Genomic DNA, 22,304 nt, shown 5'->3' with positions numbered 1-22,304 from the left:
CACTCCTGCCTCATCTCCTGGCATCTCCTAAGACTAATCCCTTTCGAAACTCCAACCACGTTATGGTTTCTATCTTTCCCTCTATCTCACAAGCACTCCCGCTCTCTGTCTACCAGGCTTGATCAACATTCTTCTCTCTACCTGGATTCCCTTCTTTCTCAAATTCCTGTCTAGCCAGTTTCCATTACTATCCTTTTAGGTTTCAGCCTAGACACTGAATCCTCCCCTGACTGAAGACTGTACAGACCTATAAGCTCCTATAGCACTTGAAATTATCAACTTCCACAGTATTTATTATCCTATATCATTAGTGCCTATTATTTCCTCTGTCTCCCTCATAGACTGGAAAATTCTATCGCGCTAGGAACCGTTTTATTCACCACTGTATCCCTAGCACTTACCGTGGTATCTGGTACATACTAAATAGTTGAAAAAAAAAGTGTTAATAAATAAACTGAAAACCGAGTCATTGGGTACTGCTCCAGAGTCTTAACCAGGAAAGTATAAAAAATAAGATTCTTTTGAAAAAAAGGAAAACAAATTATCCTAACAATTTAAATTCCTATCTACATAAAGTTGTTCAGTCAGCATTTACTACAACTGCTAAAGATGCTTGGGTGGCACCACACTGTGCTCGGAATAACCTAATGTTCTTCTACACACACCAACTCTTATTGGAAATATATGAAATATAACCTAGTTTTTCAACATTCTGAGATAAGCTCTCAAAACTTTACACAAGCAGAATCACTTGAAGATAACTACATCATGAAGGACCCTTTGAAAATAACAGCACAGAAACTCTGTCCTCTCAGATAAACTCCATTCTAAACCTAGTTTGTCAGTCAAATCAAATAAGTCAACACAACATGAATCTCCCCATCTAGTAACTTGAAAATTAAAATGATACTAATCAACTCATGTATCTCAAAATGTTAAACATTATGCTAATTGTCAGAACAGGGAACTGGGAAGATCTTACCTCTGTTATCATTTTACAGCTTTTACAGGGTCCAATCTGACTGAATAACTGAAGAATAAGAACTTCTGTCACATCTCTGGAGAGGTTACCTACGTATCTGTACAGAAAGAAAAAAAAAATCAGCTATTTCCCTTCAGCTCTGGCTCTAAAGCATTATCATCTACTCATCACCTTTTATTTCATTTTAACTTCCTCTGTCTTCAGTAAAATTTTTCCAATTAAGCCTGATAACCTTTGAGTGTAAGATTAACTCTCATTTAGGAAAGCAATAATTATTCTTAGGTCACTAAAATATCACTTCAAAAGACTCTACTAAAAACAAATCAGGGGCTTCCCTGGTGGCGCAGTGGTTGAGAGTCCATCTGCCGATGCAGGGGACACGGGTTCGTGCCCCGGTCTGGGAAGATCCCACATGCCGCGGAGCGGCTGGGCCCGTGAGCCATGGCCGCTGAGCCTGCGCGTCTGGAGCCTGTGCTCCGCAGCGGGAGAGGCCACAACATACCGCAAAAAAAAAAACCCAAATCAATATGACCTTGCTTACCACCCAAAGCATATTATTCTGTACCTATATATCATTTTCTCATCTTACTTGTTAGAATAAAAATAATAAAAATTTAAATCAGTCTCAAGATAACTATAATTTTTAGATATGAAACACAACTCAAAATAATGTATAACACACACACATAATACCACAAATATTGATTCATTAAAACACCTGATCATAGAAGGATATCAGACACAAGGTGAGTTTTACCTTAGACCCCCAACCAAAGCAATTACATGAACAAAGAAGAGAATTAAAGTTATAGCAAAACACAAAGACTGAAGGATTTTGTTCTTTCTACCTTGCTAATAAGATTGTTATCGATGGTAGGTCTTCATAGTTTTGTTTTAGGAGAGCAGGGTAAAATAAAATTCATACTCAAAAAAATCAGAATCAACAAGATACATCTTTATGTAGATAACAAAGCAAATATAAAGATTTCTCTAGAAATTCAGAGAAAATTTAAGACAAATCCAGGTATACTCTTCTCTTCTGCAGTACGCGGGCCTCTCACTGTTGTGGCCTCTCCCGTTGCGGAGCACAGGCTCCAGACGCGCAGGCTCCGCGGCATGCGGGATCCCCCCAGACCGGGGCACGAACCCGCGTCCCCTGCATCAGCAGGAGGACTCTCAACCACTGCGCCACCAGGGAAGCCCCCAGGTATACTTTTGACTATAACATATCTAAATATTTTTTTAAAAATTACAAATTGAATGTACATATTTTGTATAAGAAACTTAAAATACACGTAAGTTTAAAAGAAAAGAACACCACCACCCAGAGATGACCACCTTGTATCATGGATCTTTTTTTTTTACTGGAGTATAATTGCTTTAAAATGTTGTGTTAGTTTCTGCTGGACAGTGAAGTGAATCAGCTCTATGTATACATATATCCCCTCCCTCTCCCCCATCCCACCCATCTAGGTCTTCACAGAGCTCGGAGTTAAGCTCCCTGTGCTATACAGCAGGTTCCCACTAGCTATCCATTTTACACACGGTAGTGTATTTATGTCAAACCGAATCTCCCAATTCATCCCACCCTCCGCTCCCCCCCACCCTGTCCAAACATCCGTTCTCTATGTCTACCTTTCTATTCCTGCACTGCAAATAGCTTCATCTGTACCGCTTTTCTAGATTCCACACATATGTGTTAATATACAATATTTGTTTTTCTCTTTCTGAGTTTCTTCACTCTGTGTGACAGACTCTAGGTCCACCCACATCTCTACAAATGACCCAATTTCATTTCTTTTTACGGCTAATATTCCATTATATATATGTACCACATCTTCTTTACCATGGATCTATCTTAATTTAGCTTAATAAACTTTAAGTCTTTCTTGCACTCAGCATATAGTTCCTAAAACTCACATCAGTTATGATCCTCATAAACCAAACAACATTTATAAAATTTAACACATTTTCTTCTGGAAAGTAAAAGAACGTAAGTTTTATTTTCCTAACTATAATACATAATATCTGGAAACAATGTACTGAGACCAATATAAGCCTTGTATCTACAGGTGCCATAGTTTAAGACAGGATACTCTGAAAGGGAAAAATAAGACTGAGAAAGGTAAGGTTAAGTGTTAAAAAGAAAAAAAAATTTGATTAAGAATGAATAGCAATTTTCTTTTCACCTAAGAATTTCACTGCAATGGGTGCTAATAACTTTAACATGCTCTAAAAATGAAACACAAGTCCAATGTTACCTAAATGGAAGACTAAACCAGTGACAAACTGGTTTAGGTCCACTATGCCACCTTTTTGTTATATTTAAAGTAGAGCAGACCCATCAGTAGGCTGTGCAGTGACATACTTTTCCCAGCAGTAGTGAAAGGTTATAGGCTTCTGAGCTAGCCAGACAATTGCCTATTTTTTTTTTTAAACTCATAGGGGTTTGTGAACCTGTATCCATGGAATTTGTTTTTGTACAAAGTAGACCTATCTGTAAAGAAAATGAACAGTGACCTTGGTCTCTGAAGTGTTAACACTCAACTAACCTAAAATGCTAATAGTTAGCTCATTTCTAAGAGAATAGGAGTGGATAAAACTGATTTTCACATATCAAAGCTAACTAGCAAGAAAGTTAAAATTATCACTTGAATGTAACAAACTGTAAATGATTTAAATAATTTTAATTTGTATGACTGTTTAATGATTTTTCCAGGAAAAAACTGCACGGGCATTAACTACCTTACATACCTAACAGTCACAAAGCTGTTACTGTTTCACAGGATTTTTACTCCAAGTCAACCTATTTCTAATCAACTACAGATTCTGAAGAATTTTCTAGAGGCACATTTAGATATATTAATTTATATTTCAAGCACTGATAACAAAGAGCAAAAGGTTAACGGAAGTTTAGAATGTCATGAAATACTTAGAGAAAAAGTTTAGTTTTAAGGTTTCCTATTTTTCAAATATCTCCACTAAAAGTTCAGTTGGTAAAGTAGCAAACTCCAAAAACTAATATAAAAATGGCCTTCCAGGGGCTTCCCTGGTGGCACAGTGGTTGAGAGTCCGCCTGCCGATGCAGGGGACACGGGTTCATGCCCCAGTCCGGGAAGATCCCACGTGCCGCGAAGTGGCTGGGCCCGGGAGCCATGGCCGCTGAGCCTGCGCATCCGGAGCCTGTGCTCCGCAATGGGAGAGGCCACAACAGTGAGAGGCCCGTGTACCGCAAAATAAATAAATAAGTAAATAATATAATAAAAAATAAAAATAAAAATGGCCTTCCATAACAACATGTAGAACATCTTAATTTGCCAGGATAAAAAGGATATAATTCACCATATAATTTCACCTAAATTATACAGAAACCTGAGACTGCCTTTTCCTTTACAGAGTTCTGTAATTCATTCACCTACATTTGCCTTCATCCATCATAACACTTAATACAGAAACATTTTACAGCTTTTAAAATACTATACAGCTTAAGTATCTTTACGTTATCATAAAATTATCTGTCCCAAAATAAATACTAACAAAAATATTCAACTCTTGACCTGGTAAAAACATCATCTCTTGGTTAGCATATAGAAATATTTACTTTTTCTTTCTAAATCATCTACACTTCACTTTCTTTCTGCTTTGGTTATAAAATCGTCAATATATTCTAAAGTTCCAAGGTTTAAATATAAAATTTCTACTTGAAGAACACATACAAAATAACAGAAAAAGACAAATGGCTCAAATTCTTGTATTGAGATCAATTCAAAGAGTAAACACTTAGGAAATTCCAAAACGATTTTTAACTCAAGGGGGGAAAAAAAAGCAAACCTTAGGTCTATTTTGTCTTCTAAGAACACGAACTGTAGGAACTAATGCATTAAAAACGGAAAATGATGTCTTTATCCCTAAAGTCAGGGTTAAAATCAAATTTGAGACTAGAACTTGGCAGTTTCACAGCAGGCAAAAGTTCACATTGCCAAACTACTTCATATGTACAAACAGGCAGAATTTTAAGTTAAGAACATCATGCCTTTCAGAAGACTAATCATACTTTTCAATACTGAATGTGCTCTCACTCTGAAAAGATTAGCCCTACGAAGGCTGAAATTACCAGCACTTTTACACAAGATACTATGGCTAAGTAATATTTTTACTTTTGTTCTTGAAAATTCCTATATAAGAGGAGATTTTGCAACAATATCCTTCAATGGGCCTCTAATGTGCTGATCAATTTGTCGATATTTCATTTTAGGAAGGAGGCAGGGTGGAGGAAAGGTGCAGGAGGTACAAGTGAACTGACCAACTATATAAGGAATATCAACACACATACACATACATTTTAAAGAAACAGAAAATACGATTAAATTGTATGAGAGGCTTAATTACAGCCACAATGTAGCCAAATGTATGGTACAGCTAATCAATTATATAATGGGATTTAACAGCATTTACTGCTATTGCCCTTAGATGTTCAGATTATACTCTAAATGAATGGCTTATTTCCTCCTTTTGACTGAGTCTCTATCTGGAAGAAAAGGGCCTTAAAGATGGCATTGCATTAACATGGTATAATTCCAGATCCACAATTCCTACTCATTTTGGTGCATCGAGTAGATGAAGAAAATAAAACTACAATAGAACACCATTACAATTTAATGTTGTATAACAGATTCAGATATACCATGGATCAAATCACTGTACTCAAAGCTACACACAAACACAAATCTGAAATGTGGGTCCTACAAGGTAGGTGTGAGGCAGTTCACTTCCAACACCAGTGTTATACAGCATGATCTCATTTGTTTTTTTAGATCCCAAGATACCCAATACATTTACCCCCCAATACAAAAAATGTCAAATGGGAACAAAGAACATCAGAAAACAGACCTTCAAAGAAACTATATGACAAATTTTAGGCTCAACATCAAAGCAATTCTATATCACTTTAAATACCATCAAATAAATTAGTAATACTGTAGGTAATGAATATTTAAAGACCTACCTAGGCTATAAACACCATATTGTTTTCTGATGATAGAACCATATGTCTTAGCTTGTGTGTGTCTGCAGGAAAAAAACCTCACTAGTAACACACAGGCATATTAAGGCAACAGTTTAAGATAAGCTTTGTTAAGAGTACATTCTTTTAAAACATACTAGCCACTTGAAAGCCTAATCCAAAGATCAGGATGTAAAATAAAAGGATCTCCATAAATAAACAAAAAACCCTACTAGGTATCAACCTCTAAAGTCACCTTCAAAGTTTTTATCATGTTACTTATATCTAAAAGAATCCTTTGAGAAATATGTAAAATGAACACTTTAAAAAATATGCATTTTTATTAAAATCTGACAAAAATCCAAATGTGAAACATTTGCTTTTATCTCAAAATTTTACATTTCAAATTTCAAAAAATATATATAAAAATCAACAGACCGCACCACATATGACCATCATGTCTGCTTATATAATTTTAAATCAATCAGGACTTTTTTAAAAAACGGACTTAATATTAATTTAATGAAAGGAAGTATAATCATTGTAAAATATTTGAGTACCTCTTATGTTCCAGGCAGTGAACTAAGTGCTGCAGGGTTAAGACCTAGGAAGATGTAGCAGTCCTTGTCTAAAAAAAAAAAAAAAATCCTTCCCATGGAGAAGAGTGGGAGAAGGAAAAAGGAAGACAGAATAGTAAACATATACTGACATACAGGTACAACGAAGCTCAAGATGTTTCTTTACTTATATGTATACATGTCACATTTTTAGGTAACTGTAAACATAGACAACTTAACTGTGTTTCTGAGAAAGAACAGGAGACTGGAGAAGGTAGCTTATTAGTCTATGGTCTAAGATCTAATGGAGATGAGGAGAAGGCAGATGCAAAGTGCTTGTATGAATTAAAGGTACTGCCATAGCATTTTGTTTAGCATGACAAAACAGGAATTCTTCATGAGGAACAGATAGATACAGTTAATGAGAAATATGCCTTGAGGATTTACCAATTATTCAGTAGCTATTATGATGCGATGACATTTCACATTTTTAAATACAATGTAACTTTTATCGTTGTTAAATACATGCTTGCTAGGCCTAAATCCAGCTTTCCCAGATGCTTCCATCAAAGAACACATTGCTAACTAAATACCAAGTCTTGGCTTCAACAGATGTTAGAGGACAAATTTCAAGTTTGTCCCAATCCTCTCTTTTCTGGGAAAAGAGAGCAGAAATGGAAGACAGCACAAAACATAAATATTGATACAAAACTTCCTAAGCAGATTTCCCATTCAAGCATTTGATGTACTTAAGTTGACCTCAAATTCTCAAAAGGGATAGCAGACAATTTAGTGAGACATTAGAGAAGTAGGAATAAAAAAGTGTAAGCCCCCCCAGCCAAAAAACAAACTTGTATTAACGTTGAACACAGACATCTACCTTCTTTACTGAGCAAACTTTCTTTGGTAGGACTAGAGATGAGAAACTAGTCTAACTTCCTAAGTACCCATTCACCTTCATCTGTTCCCCAAAAAGTAATTTCCCCATAAGATAGCAGAGCCAAGTGAACTATGATCGTATCAATACCAGGCAGAGGCAAGAGAAAACAAAGCAGCGACCTGACTGACTCCTTGCACTCGAGGCAGGTGTGCTGAGCTTCGAGAGGCTAGGAAAACCCAAGGTGCCCAACTTAAACATTTAATTAGAAATTACACTTAAAAAATGCAGGAAAAAAGAGGAGTGCCACACTATTTGGAAAGGAATGTAAATGCTGAGTCATCACTCTTCATTAGGAAGGAAAGGAAACTCGAATAAGCGATTCAAAGACGAAATTCATTCATTACACTGGGCTTCAGACTAAAGAGCAACAGCAAGATAGAAGAAAAAGCGCTCAAAAGACACATCGAATAGCTGATAAAAACATCATTTTATCCAACTCTGAAGATCTCGATCCACAGATTAGGAGGGGGTAACACCACTTTAACAACTGGTTGTCAGTTTAGCGCAGGTAGCGCTCAAAGTAAACTTCCTCATCCAAGAAGGGAAAGATGCTCCGGCGGCAAGAGGGATCCCTTTTGCACTTTAAAAGTAGCGGGCGCTGGGCTAAGTGTTTCTGACAGCGTGGGCGGGGGCACGTGGGGCAGAAAGACAGTAGGGGCTTGAGTGGCGTTAGAATGTCCGGCTTCCTCGGAGAGCTCAACTTGGGATAAGAGCAGGGAGCGACTGGGGACTTGGAGGGCGTGAGTGCTAATTCCTCGCGGCCCGCAGGGGATGTGGCTGCGGTCCCACCCCCAGTCCCACCCCCACCAGGCCCAGCCCCCGTAGGGGACCGGCAGCTCCCGGCCCGGCCCAGGGCCCCAGGAGCAGAGGGGGAGCAGGAGCTCTCCCGGGCCTGACAGGCTCTGGCGTGCAGAAACCCGGCTTAGGAGGAGGTTGCAAAGAAGGGCGCGAGAGGAAAAGGTCGAAATAAGCCCCGGACCCCAGGAAGTGACTGTGTTTGGGGGAAGGGAGAGCTTCCTTTCTAAGGAAAAAGGGACAGATGAGGAATGCACTTCGCGTCCGCGCCACCGCGGCCAGGGAGCCGTCGAGAGTCCCGCCTTCGGCCCCGCTCTCCTGCTCCCTCCCACAGCGTCCCGCGGTGCCCGGGCCTCTCGGCGCCTGGCACCCCTCGTCTCGGGTACTCACAGAGTCCGGGGCTGCCCGTCGTCTTCCATCATGGTGGGTGCGACGGAGCGATCCCGGGACAAGGGGGAGGGCAGGGCCGGGGAGGGGATTGTCTTATCAATTTTAGGGAACTAAGCCAATCTTTAAAATGATAACATCTTCACTACACAGCTGGTTTAACAGAATGTTCCTGATTCAGTTTTTAAAAGAAGTAATGCCTAAAACTGAGGGCAGGGCCGGGGAGGGGAGGGGGTGGGGAGGAAGGGGAGGGGGGCTACGGGCACCGGCTGGGGACAGAGGAAAACGCACCGAACCCCGCTCTCGGGCTCTCTCCCCCCAGCCCGCTCCGGACACTGCGCTCCAACCAGGAGGAGCAGGAGGAGGAGGAGGATGAACAAAATGGCCGCCGCCACCAGCCAGGCAGGAAACGGGGCACGGCGCAGGCGCGGCCCGCCAGGTCACCGCTCAGGCCAGCCGCGACAGCCTGCAAAAGGGATAACTGAGTGAGGAGGAAAACGGGCCGCTGAGGAGACCCTGTGCCGGGTCACGACGGATCACGTCGTGGCTGTGCGCCGGCTGGTCGGCGAAGCCCGGCCAGCTCAAGAAGAGATAGAGTAAAAAGAGAACCGCCAGGAAGCTGAAGTCTCTGGGAATTGTGGTCCTGGAAATGAGAGAGGGAAGCACTTCCCCAGAGGGCTTCTGGGAACTGCAGTCCAAAGAAGGCGGCCGGCGCCCGCGGCGCGCTGGGACGCGAAGAGACTTCTGGGGAGTGTAGTCGTACGTGAGACGTGTGGCGACCAGGAAGCCGGCGTGCTGGGAGGGGAGGGGAAGAATAAAAGCGACGTTAAAAGGCGGGGAAACGAAGCGAGAAAGACTGCTGTCCGGGAGGTAGACTACGACTCCCAGAGTGCCTCGCGCTGGGGGCTGTCCTAGGGCTGCTCCAGGCATTTTAAGGCTCTTCTGTTGGCTCAGCCCGAGCTGCTGCTCCGCCTCCGTCCAGACCGAGAGCGGTTTCTTCAACTGCGGTTGAGGCAGTGCTTTGGCTCCGCGTGGTGTCTGAGCCTTCGGGCCCTTGCGGCCCTCCTGTATTCATCAAAACGGCCGGCCCGCGGTCATCAACCGCCGCCCCGCGCGAAGGGCGGAGGGCCTGGGGTGGATCTCAGGCCCTCTCTGAGCTGCAGGCTGCGCCCGCCGGGGCTCCTCCCGCTTTCCCAACGGCCGGCAGCGTCCTGTGGGCGCGTTTTCCCGCAAATAGGTATTCTAGCCTGGGTAGGCGGCTTGTAGATTGCTTTACAAGTTTCAAAGGTTGCCCCATCCGTTAACTCATAGGATAAGGGGGAAATAAGGGCAGCCCTCAATTCAAATGACTCTGCGAGTCAGTGTACAGGGGGTGATAATGCCCTCCTACCCCCTTATTTAGTTCTTAGAGAGGAAGTCTTTGGGCAGAGACGTGCACAGACTTAAGGTTATGTTTACAGACATCCATCATATGGACGGGGAGCGAAGTCTTGTTCGAACGTGTGGGAAACCATGTTCAAACTGGCTACGTAACACTAGAATTTGCTTTGTCGCCCGCAGCAGTTCACGGTATGCTTCCATCCCCACCCCACCTCCCTCTCTAAGCATCTTTAGGAGAACGTGATTGAGTTCCTACCTGCTCTTGTAGCCTAGTGAAGGGTAATGGTGAAGAAAGATTTTTCAGCCTGTTGCCGGAGCTTGAGGGTCCCAGTTAAACAGTGCCTTGAGAGTTGGTTTTACAAACACTACCAGTGAATCCTAATCCTGTAAGGGGAGTGAACCGTGCAAGAAAAGCGTTGTAAAGTCAATATGGGGAGGAGGGGGGATTTCTCTCTGGGAGGCTTCATAGAGACCGTGAGGAGAGAGTTGAGCCCCATGAATCAATAGGAACAGCAAAAGGGCACAGAGGCCAGGACCCATGGCTAATATGTATGGGTTTGGGGGAGGGAGGTGTGGGGGAAGACATGGAGTAGGGATATTGAGAGCTAAGTTAGAGAAAGTGGGCAGGGGCTTTATAGAACCGTGTTGTTAAGGATTGATACCAGGCTGAGGAGTTTGGGCTTTGTCTTCCAGTCAGTGAGGAGCTATTCAAGGGTTTTATTTTTTTAACCGGACCTGGGTATAGAACTGTATTTATCATAATCCAATTCATCATTGATCCATGCCTGGCCCACTGTATTAATTTCCTATTGTTGCTGTAACAAACTTAGTGGCTTAAAACAACAGGAATGCATTATCTTAGTGTTCTGGAGGTCAGAAGCCCGAAATCAGTTTCACTGGACTAAAATCAAGGTGTTGGCCAGGCTGGTTTCCTCTGAAGTCTAGGGGAGAATGGTTTTCTTGCCTTTTCTAGCTTCTAGAAGCTGCCTGCATTCCTTTGCTTTTGGACTCTCTGTCTTCAAAAACAGCAGCATAGTGTCTGTCCTCTTTCCTCTGACCTCTGACTGCCTCTCTCCTTACCTCTCTTTCTGACTGATCATCCTTCCTCCCTCTTTGACTTACAAGGACCCATTGTGATTTCATTGGGCCAGGATAATCTCCCCACTTTAAGACCCTTAAACACATTAGCAAAATCCCTTTTACCATAACATAGTAAATTCACTGGTTCTGAGGATTAGGACATAGACAACTGTGGTGGGTCATTATTCAGCGTACTTTTAAAAATGTAATAATAACTGTGAGCCCTCCACCCTCAAAAAAAGTTATTAGGGCATCAATTTGCATCTAACTCTTCGGTTTGCCTCACACACACACTAACTCATCCTCTTGCCTCCCCTCACCTGGGTTAACCATCATCCTGAATCCTGAATTTACCATTTCTTGTTTTCCTTTTTACAAAATTTTATTATATATATACATATATATATTTCCAAAAAGTGTGTGTGTATACACATGTATTTTTGAATTGTTTTTAAAGATGTTATAAAAAAGAATATGCCTATTAGAATGGCTAGAATGCCAAACACTGACACCACCAAATGCTGGTGAGGATGTAAAGCAACAGGTACTCTCATTCAATGCTGGTGGGTGTGCAAAGTGACACAACCACTTTGGAAGACATTTTGGCAATTTCTTACAAAGCTAAACATAGCTCCTAAGTATCTCAATGAATTGAAACCTTATGTCCGCACAAAAACCTGCACGTGAATGTTTACAGCAGGTTTATTTGTAATTGTCAAAACTTGGAAGCAACCAACATGTCTTTAAATAAGTGAATGGGACAACTGTAGTACATCCAGACAATGGAGTGTTATTCGGTGACAGAAAGAAATGAGCTGTCAAGCCACAGAAAGACATGGAGGAAAAGCCAGTTAGAAAAGACTACATACTGTATGATTCCAGCTGTGTGACGTGCTGGGAAAGGCAAAAAATATGGAGATGGTAAAAAGATGAATGGTTGCGGGAGATGGGGATGATAGGTGGAGCACAGGGCATTTTTACAGTGGTGAAACTATTCTGTGTGGTACTGTAATGATGGATCCCATAGAATGTACAGCACAAAGAGTGAATCCTAATGTAAACTATGGACTTTGGTTAATAATAATCTGTCAACATTGGTCCATCGTTTGCAACAAACGTACCCATAAATGCAACATAGTAATAATAGGGGAAACTGTATGCTGGTAGAGAGAGGATGTATTGGAACTTTGTACTTTCTTCACAATTTTTCTGTAAACTTAAAACTGCTCTAAAAATAAAGTCCATTACAAAGGGAAAAAAACAATGCTTTTGTATCCTTTTGGACTTTTTTCAACCACTGTAACATGGGAAGAGTCAGCCATATTTTATGTATTTAGTTCATTTATTTTCACTATTGTATGATATTCCAGTGTGTGAATGTAGCACATTTTGTCTGATTTCTCATTAATGGACATCTGGGTTGCTTCCAGGTTTTTACTGTTGTGAGCAGTGCTACTATGACTATTGTACTCCCCTGTTATAGATGTATAAGAGCTTTCTTTTGTTTATTCGAGTCTATACCTAAAAGTAAAATTGTTGAGTCACAGGGTATATGAGTATTCAATTTTAGAAGATAATGTCAAAAATGTCAAACATTTTTTCCAAAGTGGATACATGGATTTGTACTCCCACTAGCATTATGTAGGAGGGCTTATGAGTGGATCCACAACCTCTTCAACACTTGTGTTTGTCAGACTTTTTACATTTTTATCTGTCGAAGTGGTAGCTCAGTGTGGTCTTAATTTGCATTTACCTAATCAGTAAGATTGAGTGTCTCTTCATATTTAATAGCCATATGTGTTTCCTCTTCTGAAAAATGCCTATTGATATATTTTGCCTATTTTTCTATTGGGTTAAATGTGCTTTTTTTCATTGATTTTAAGGAATTCTTTTTTTAAAAAAAATAAATAAATTTATTTATTTATTTATTGGCTGTGTTGGGTCTTCTTTGCTGTGCGCGGGCTTTCTCTGGTTGCGGCGAGCGGGGGCTACTCTTCGTTGTGGTGCGCACGCTTCTCACTGCGGTGGCTTCTCTTGTGGAGCACTGGCTCTAGGTGCGTGGGCTTCAGTAGTTGCGGCATGCGGGCTTTAGTAGTTGCGGCACATGGGCTCAGTAGTTGTGGCTCGTGGGCTCTAGAGCGCAGGCCCAGTAGTTGTAGTGCACGGGCTTAGTTGCTCCGCGGCATGTGGGATCTTCCCGGACCAGGGCTCGAACCCGTGTCCCCTGCATTGGCAGGCGGATTCTTAACCACTGCGCCACCAGGGAAGTCCCTTAAGGAATTCTTGATGCTAATCCCTTTGCAGTTATGTATATTGCAAATATCTTCTCCCAGTTTACAACCTCTCTCTCTCTTTAAATGTCTTTAATGAACAAAAGTGCTTAATTAATTATTTGGCCACACCATGTGGCTTGCAGGATCTTAGTTTCCGGACCAGGGGAGAACCTGCGCCCTTAAAGTGCAGAGTCCTAACCACCAGACCATCAGGGAATTCCCAAAGGTGCTTAATTTTAAAGCGGTCAAATTTATTTGGGGTGTGTGTGTGTGTGTGTGTGTGTGTGTGTGTGTGTGTGTCTTATTTAAGAAATATATCCCTACCTCGAGGTCTAAATTATAGACTCTGAAAGATACTCATCCATAGAGTCTACTAAAAGTTTTTAAACTTAGTATTTGAAATTTAAGTCATTAATCTACCTGGAGTTAAATTTTATACAAATGTAGGGTAGGGATCCAATTTCATATTTTTCCATGTGGATAATCATTATTTTAAAATTCCATTCTTTGAACAGCTCCATGCAACCTTTCCCAGTGGATCTGACATGCTCCTTATGTCATCGTGTAATTTGGGTCCTCTAAGAAGGTAACAAGATGGAATTAGATGTGCAAGAGATGCATTGAGGGGAGACTCTTGTGAAGGATGAAAGGAGAGAATGGGAATAGGCAAGAGTCCCACAATACAGGTTGGACACTTATGAAAAGAGAAGGGAGGAAGGAGGATTGCCTAGGAATTGCCTTCAACTTGTTGCAGCTGTAAGAAAGGCTTGGCTAGGCCATTGGGGACCCTCAGAGAAAAGTTTGCCTCTTAGAGGAGACCCACGTCAGACAGAAATGGCCCATGTCCTGTACCCCCGCTGTCTCAGTCACTGGCTGAAAGCAGCCTTGGGAGAGAGCATGGTCTCTACGTGAATGCTACAGTGGATATAAAGTTGCTGTCTTCTAACCTGGGCAAGCCCTGGAGGCTGTCCACTAACTATGCTCCTTGCCCCAGGTTTTCTTGGAGGGAGGTCTTAGTAGGGTACCTTCATCGTCACCAGAGTCCTATGCCAGAGTTTCAGATATGCACAGGTTTTTTCTGGGCTCTCTATGCCTGTGCCAGTACAAAACTATTACCTTCATAATAAGCTCAAATCGTGGTAGGCTTAGTCTCCTCCTTCCTGCTTTTCTCTAGAAGTGTCCTGGCTACTCTTGGTCCTTTACCCTTCCATGTATATTTGGAGGTTTTAAGCAGAGGAGTAATATCAGACCTGTACTATAGCAGGATAACTCAAGCAGTTGTATAGATTATCATACAGATGAAAGGTTTCAGGTTGAGAGAGCTTCTGGGACATAATTTCAATAGTCCAGGTAAGAGAACAGGAGTTACAAATTGAGTGGATTTAGGCAGTAGCAATGAAGACGACAACGTTATGGATACAAGATAACAGGGAGGCAGTAAGGTGGGAGGAAGGAAAAACCAAGTTAAGTCCCTTGTTAATGGCTTGGCCATCTGCCCAGGTTGTGGGGTCTTTCGCTGAGTCAGGAAATACAGGAAGAAGAACAGGTTTTAGGGAAAGTTAGTTTGGTTTTGCACTTGCTGATTGCGTGTGTTCTTAAAGCTGCCCAACCTTCAAATGGATATGGTGGTCTAGAGCTCATGTAGGGACCAAGACTGGCTACGGGAGTAATTAATCTGTAGGTATAACTGAAGTCTTAGGTGAGAGAAAGTGTCACCTGGGGAGGGTATGGAAGGTAGGAGGGCTGAGAATATGAGAGGACACTAACACATAAGGAGAAATCAGAGGAAGAGGAACTATGCCTTAAAAATGGATAAGGAACAACCAAAAGGAAAGGCTACTACCCAAAACCCATTAGGATGGCTACTATCGAAAACGCCAAAAAACAAAAACAAAAAATAACAAGTGTTGGTGAGGATGTGGAGAAATTGGAACCCTTGAGCACTGTCGATGGGAATGTAAAATGGTGCAGCCACTGTGGAAAACAGTATGGCAGTTCCTCAAAATTAAAAATAGGAATAGCCATATGATCCAGCAATTCCACTTTTGAATGTATACCACAAGGAGTTGAAAGCAGGATCTCAAAGAGAAACAGTACACCCATGTGGATAGCAGCATTGTTCACAATAGCAAAAGGTGGAGGCAACCCAAGTGTCCATTGATGGATGGATAAACAAAATGTGGTATATACATGCAATGGAATATTATTCAGCTTTAAAAAGGAAGGAAATTCTGACACATGCTACAACATGGATGAACCTTGAAGACATTCTGCTAAGTGGAGTAAGCCAGTCACAAAGGACAAATATTGTATGGTTCCACTTATATGAGGTACCTAGCATAGTCAAATTCAGAGAGAGAGGAAGTAGAAGGGTGGTAGCTGGGGGCTGCGGGAGGGGGGATGGGGAGCTAGTATTTGATGGGCAGAGTTTCCGTTTGGGATGATGAAAAAGCTCTGATGATAGATGGTGCTGATGGTCGCACAATGTGAATGCATTTAATGCCACTGAACAGTACACTTAAAAATGGTTAAGATGGTAAGTTTTGTTATGTATATTTTACCACAATCTTTTAAAAAGAGTCTGAGAGAGATTTCTTCAAGAAGATTAAATGTAATGAATACCTAATTTGTTTGATCTCATTGAAACGAGAGCAAACAAATGGGGGAAAATTGGAGGATAAGTTAATAAGTACATGGAAAACCGAGTGAACAGGAAATAAGACATTTACCAACTCCTTAAAAAGAAAATTATATAGGAAAGGAGAAGTATTGATAATTACATTGTATTATTTGGCTCAGCTGTACATAGCATTTACATGGTCATGATAACAAAGACACTGAATATTGATTTAACCAAAATTATGGTACATATTGGAGGATGAGAGGACAGAAAATATGCATTTGTATGGTAGATGAGGGATGAAAGAGATAAATTTATACCTTTTATAGGGGCAAGTCAATAGATAATACCTAAAATTGAGGAACCGGGAAATGGCAATATAGTCAAGCTATTGAAAGATAGGGATGTAAATACTAAAAATGCAGTTAAGTTGAAAATGGATGATTCTGGGAATAGGAAATGAGAGAGGTTCCAGGAGAGAATTTCTGGTTTTCCTAACAAGCCTTAGAGATTCTGATTCTTTAAACGATGTATACAGATCTGACAAAAATTAGAATTCATCTAAAAAGAAGAAAGCATCAATATGGTTGCACCAGTGGAAAAACTAACCGCCCCCTCCCCAATACTAAGCTTCAGACCTGAGAGTGCCCTGTAGATGATGAAAGGCCCTACTTTTGGTAAAATCAAGCAACTAAAACATATATAGTGAAAGGCTGATCTAAATTTGAAATCAGACAGATGAGGAACGCAGACACACTAAAAACCTAGCCCGTAGCAATCTCATCCTCTACCGCATGTAAAGTCATTTAGAAACAATTTCAAAAAATCACAGACCTCGGGCTTCCCTGGTGGCGCAGCGGTTGGGAGTCCGCCTGCCGATGCAGGGGACACGGGTTCGTGCCCCAGTCCGGGAAGATCCCACATGCCGTGGAGCGGCTGGGCCTGTGAGCCGTGGCCGCTGAGCCTGCGCGGCCAGAGCCTGTGCTCCGCAACGGGAGAGGCCACAACAGTGAGAGGCCCGCGTACGGCAAAAAAAAGTAATAATAATAATGTCGGGACTTCCCTGGTGATCCACAGGTTAAGATTCTGTGCTTCCACTGCAGGGGGGCACAGGTTCAATCCTTGGTCGGGGAACTAAGATCCTGCATGCGGTGTAGCCAAAAAAACAAACCAACAAACACAAAACTAAAGAGCCACACAAGGCAGTTAATAAAAATATTTTTAAAAATAATATGTCATGGGGCTTCCCTGGTGGCGCAGTGCTTGAGAGTCTGCCTGCCGATGCAGGGGACATGGGTTCGTGCCCCAGTCTGGGAAGATCCCACATGCCGCGGAGCGGCTGGGCCCGTGAGCCATGGCCACTGAGCCTGCGCGTCCGGAGCCTGTGCTCCACAACGGGAGAGGCCACAGCAGTGAGAGGTCCGCGGACCACTAAAAAAAAAAAAAAAAAAAAAAAAAAAAAAAATCCATGTTGTTGCATGCAGCTTTAGTTTATTTTCTCTGCTGTGTTACAGTCCATTGTGTGACCATTGCAGTGTATTCATTCTTTCATTAATGTGCACTTTATGCTATCATGAGTAGTGTTGCTATGAATATTAAAGTATTATTTAGTAATAATAATACCTTTTCCTGAAAATTTACCATTATCCCTATTGCCTACAAATAAAACCCAAAGGGACTCTTATGGCTGCATCAGTAGCTTGTCCTGGGCTCTGGGTTCAGCCAATGGAGAGTACTGGCTAGGTTTGCCAGATAAAATACAGGACACAGTTAAATTTGAATTTCAGTTAAACAACAATACTTTAGCATAGGTATTTCCCGTGTAATCTGGCAACCCTCATATTAGCACGTAGGAGGAAAGAGAAGACAGTATTTATTCCCTCAACTTCCTGCCCACTGGGTGGCTACGCTACAATGGGCTGGCTGGCTGTGACACACCCCTGCCTCGGCCATCGGCCCTCAACATACAGCTCACCAGGTTCTAGTAACTGGTCCTTCTTGCTCTGTCAAGCCTAAAGTGGTAGTTGATAGCTCCCAGCTATTATTAGTACCAGGGTGCTGTACCAACTCCCCCTTGTTGCTGTTACTAAACCCTGCCCACACTTTTGAAAATAGATCCCTGATTCATTTCCTTTCAGTTTCCCAGTTTGAGTGTGTTGTCTGTGTCCTGCAGAGATGAGGCTGTTCCCAGCTTTTTGAGACAGAATACGTAAATCTTTCCTTTCTTGGCACTCCCACAGCAATGTGTGTATACCCTTCTAACTCCTGGAGAGGCCAGAGTATAGGGCCCCTCCTGCAGGCCCAAAGTAAGCTGCCCCTCTGATTCTTTCTCTCCTGCTGGTTTGTCACTATCATCTCCTTTAGGGAAGGAAAAAAAACAAACTGTTCCAGGGACCTCACGACTTCCTTTCCTCTCTGTGCTTTTGGTATGAGCTCTGTATTCTGAACCCTCCAGGCTCTTGGTCTCTGAAACCTCAGGAAACCTTTTCTCTCTCAATAAGCCTAGCTCTTGCAATTGAAAAGTATAGCTTTCAAGACCATTGTCTTGGTTAAATGTTTGAAAAATCCACTCAGAAGCTCTGTAAACTTCTGTGACAGGCCTAGCCCTGACACACTCCCCCCTGAGATGATAAATGTCACTGCCTTTATGGATGAGGGCCAGAGAGCAGTAAGAAGATACTGGGATAGAATAAAGCCTCAGTTATCTCCAAATTTTATCTCATTGCATGGTACCTAGTATAGTGAGAGTTCAGTGCAATTGTGCTTAAGAAAGATGAAAAAAGAGTTAATAACATAAAAATAGTTATTCCTTATTGAACATTTCATCTGGGCTGTGCAAACAATACCAGTCTTCACCACGCCTGCAAGGCAAGGGAGATTTCTTTTCAGCTTTCACCCGTCTACCCTGTGCTCTGTGATTCATGCCAGGGCTAGGAGTCTGCAAGGTACGTTTCTCCTTTGTCAACTGGCCAAAAAAGGGCCACTAGGGGGAGTTTGGAAGGCAGAAGGGACTTGTTCCTTATTTGCTTGCCAGGAACAGCAGATGGTTCCAATTTCCAACTTCTTTCCACATTCCCGGCATTGCTGGGTGGCGCTCACTTTTCAGCTGTCTGTGCCCCAGCTCCGTGAGACCCCTCCTCCAAGGTCCTGAGGTAGCAGCAGTAGCTGGAGCCCCCTCCTCTAAACTTGTAGGTTCTTGTGATCAACTGTTACACCAATGACCGTTGATGGATGATGCCTCTTGAAGTCAATGCCCTCGTGGAGTCCCCGCCAACGTAACTTGGGCTAGGCCAGGTGATCTGCTGTGGCCAGTGGGATATCAGCTAACACAAAGCAGAGCCTTGATCAGAACTTACACTTTGGGACTCGTTTTCTTGGACTGTTGCTGCCACCATCACATGAGGGAGCCCCGTTTAGTTTCCTTGAGGATGAAAGACAGAGACAGAGAGAGAGGCCAACCACCAGGATGTCCCAACCTACTTTCCAGCAGAAGACTGCAGCATGAATGAGCCCAGGTGAGACCTGCAGAAGAACTGTCAGGCCAACCCAGACAATGTGAAGCCTCTAAGCTTTGGAGTAATTTGTTGAGCAGCAATAGATAGCTGAAGCAGTTCTAATAACCCCAACCTCTTCTCTCCACCAGAGGAATGATAGCTGCCTCTTGTGGTTATTATCTGTAGCTTCAAAATACCTGTTTTGTTTTTTCAGTCTTCCAACACATGTTTAACAACTTCCCCATGTTCTCTCTGTTAAATCAACTAGTGTAATTTCTTTTGCTGACTGATACAGTATTATTATACCCATTGTACAGATGACAAAACTGAGGCTTAGAAATTAAGAAATATGCCAAAGGTCACTGCTAATAAGGGTCCCAGGCTGACTCCAGAGCCCTTGCTATACTTCATAGTAACGTTATTAATCTATAGCAATAGATAATTGTACTAGATAGTAAGCAAATTGTTATAGATTGTTATGATGACACTTATTTGAAGTTGATGTCACATAAGAAGGGTTTTGTTCAACATCCAGAAGTCTCCAGCTTGTGAGCCAGCAGAGGGAGCTCTGTCCCCAAGGACCCAGCCAGCCACTGGCTGACCCAGTGGGGAGTAAGGGTAACATACCTCTCACCATCAAAGGTTTGGGCAGAGGAAACTGTGGGCTCCTTGAGGATAAGGGAAAGGAAGCAATGTAACATTTATTAAGCCTCAAGAACTGTGTCAATTTAAATTTTAAAATATTAAACTAGAGTCACTTGTTTCGAGTGGACTGTCCTCCAGGGAGAAGGAATCCAGGGTCCCTTCCTCTCTTCTGCCCGGCCTACGCCTGATTCCACCCTGAGGTCAAGAGGAGTTTCTCTGGAACTCAATATGGGCCACACTTGCCAGTGGACAGATTTACTTAGTTAAAGGGACCTCGGGTACAGTGTGGCTCTTTCCTCAATCTCTTCCGGTAAAATGATAGCAGGAGTAGGAAAGGGCAGGCCTGCTCCCTCCCCAAGAACATGTGACCAAACTGCCTCTCATCCCTCCCCGCTTCTTTTCCCGACCTGCACCAGCTCTGCACTTGGCTCCTTGGCTCTTGCCCTCTGGCTACATTTCTCCCTGATGATGAAGGGTTTGTGTGAAGCCAACTTTGCCTCTCATCACAGTGGCAAAATCTGAGACTCAAGTCTGAGTTCTGGGGTAGGAAGTACTAGACCTCAGAACCTGCAAGCAGGCCTCACAGCCCACCCAACCTGGGCAAGAGAGGGAATACTGGTCCAGCCCAGCTTAGCTCCTCTCCCTGCACTGGGGTTTAGAGCAAACAATCAATGACCCCTTGGCCTCCCAGTTGCCTGCCATTCCCTCCTGTTTTGGAACTAGGTCTAGCTAGAGCTGGTAGGCCAAAGGTAGAATTTGGGCATTCCGGACTTCCCCTAGCTAAATGCCATTTTAAAACATGATGTAATATGTAACACGTACTAAAGAATATATATAACATATGACAGTGTCAAGGATAATAAAGTGAATTCTTAGGAACCCACCACCCAACCTAAGAATTAATACATAACCCACCCCCAGGTTTCTATCTATATGCTCCCCCTCCTCTCATCTAATCTCTATCACAGTCATATTTCTTCTTTAATTACATTGACTCTTTTTAAAGGTTCAGGCCCTCGATTTGGATTTGTCTCATTGTTTTCTCATAATTATATTCAGGCTAAATATTTTTGGTAGGAACACCTTATAGGTGATGCTGTGTCCTCAATACATCCCATTAGAAGCTACACGGTGTTGATTTGTCCCATTACTGATCATATTAAAGAAGATGCAAAGAAGATAACTGGTGAAGATCCCCTAGATTTTTCCTTCGGAAAGGAAATTACTGTTTGTAATTAATAAGTAATCTGTGAAGTAATCATTCGAGTTGATGTAAATATCCTTTTCCCCAACATTTTTTCAGCAGTGGTTTTAGCACTTATTGATGATTCTTCCCTGAAACAATCAGTACTACAGTGCTTCCAAAATTTTCTAGTAAACTCTTTTTCACCAACCCTCGTATTCTCCCAGTATTTGATTTGAAGTCATATCCTTTTGTTCCCAGTTAAGAGCCGTAAAGTAATCAAAAAGCTTATTCTCTTATTTCACCTTCATTCTTTAGTTTATTTTCTCCCAGTGTTTTGAAGGTATTGTCTACTCTTTGCTGGCTTCTGTTATTGGAAGTGAGAAGTCTCTTGGCACCTAGGGCTGCCCTAACAAAGTACCACAAACTGGGTGGCTTAAACAACAGAAAGTTTTCTTCTCCCAATTCTGGAGGCTAGAAGTCTGAGATCAAGGCAGTATTGGTTTCTCCTGAACCTCTCTCTGTGGTTTGCAGGTGGCTGTCTTCTCCCTGTGTTTTCACGTGGTCTTTCCTCTGTGTGTATCTACATCCTAATCTCCTCTCTCATAAGGACATCAGGGCCTATGTGCTCAGGGCCCTAATGACCTCATTTAGCTTAATTACTTCTTTAAAGACCCTATCTCCAAACACAGTCACATTCTAAGGTACTGGGTCTTAGGACTTCAACACATTTACTTTGTGGGGGAGGGAGGGTGGGGACATTTCAGTTCATAGCAATAAGAATTACAGTATATATCAGGTATGGTAAAAAAAAAAAAAAAAGAAGAAGAAGAAATCCACACCCAACACAATATAGTGCAATTGCTGAACACCGAAGACAAAGAGACGATTGTAAAAGCAACCAGAGGAAAAGTCACGCCTCATTTAACAGTAGAACGGCTCCCTGCCAGGCGTCCTGGAATCCAG

At 42.3% G+C, this 22,304-nt stretch overlaps 1 protein-coding gene across 3 annotated transcripts in view; it reads right to left on the bottom strand.

The window, feature by feature from the left end:
- Nucleotides 1-8,736, bottom strand: part of TIAL1 (TIA1 cytotoxic granule associated RNA binding protein like 1) — a 21,051-nt gene extending 12,315 nt beyond the window's left edge. For 2 of the 3 annotated variants that reach the window (XM_007469573.1, XM_007469574.1), the window contains exons 1-2: nt 8,667-8,698; nt 983-1,079 (exon numbers count right to left, since the gene is read on the bottom strand). In XM_007469573.1, the coding sequence (XP_007469635.1) occupies nt 983-1,079; nt 8,667-8,698 (129 nt within the window). Of the gene's footprint in view, nt 1-982; nt 1,080-8,666 lie in introns of all 3 variants that reach the window. The other variant, XM_007469575.1, reaches the window with a different exon arrangement.
- Between the last annotated feature and the right edge of the window lie 13,568 nt (nt 8,737-22,304).

This window comes from Lipotes vexillifer, unplaced genomic scaffold (genome assembly GCF_000442215.2).
Source record: "Lipotes vexillifer unplaced genomic scaffold, Lipotes_vexillifer_v1.1 scaffold240, whole genome shotgun sequence".
NCBI classification, from domain to species: Eukaryota; Metazoa; Chordata; class Mammalia; order Artiodactyla; family Lipotidae; genus Lipotes; species Lipotes vexillifer.
This window is presented reverse-complemented; position numbering and strand designations above follow the sequence as displayed.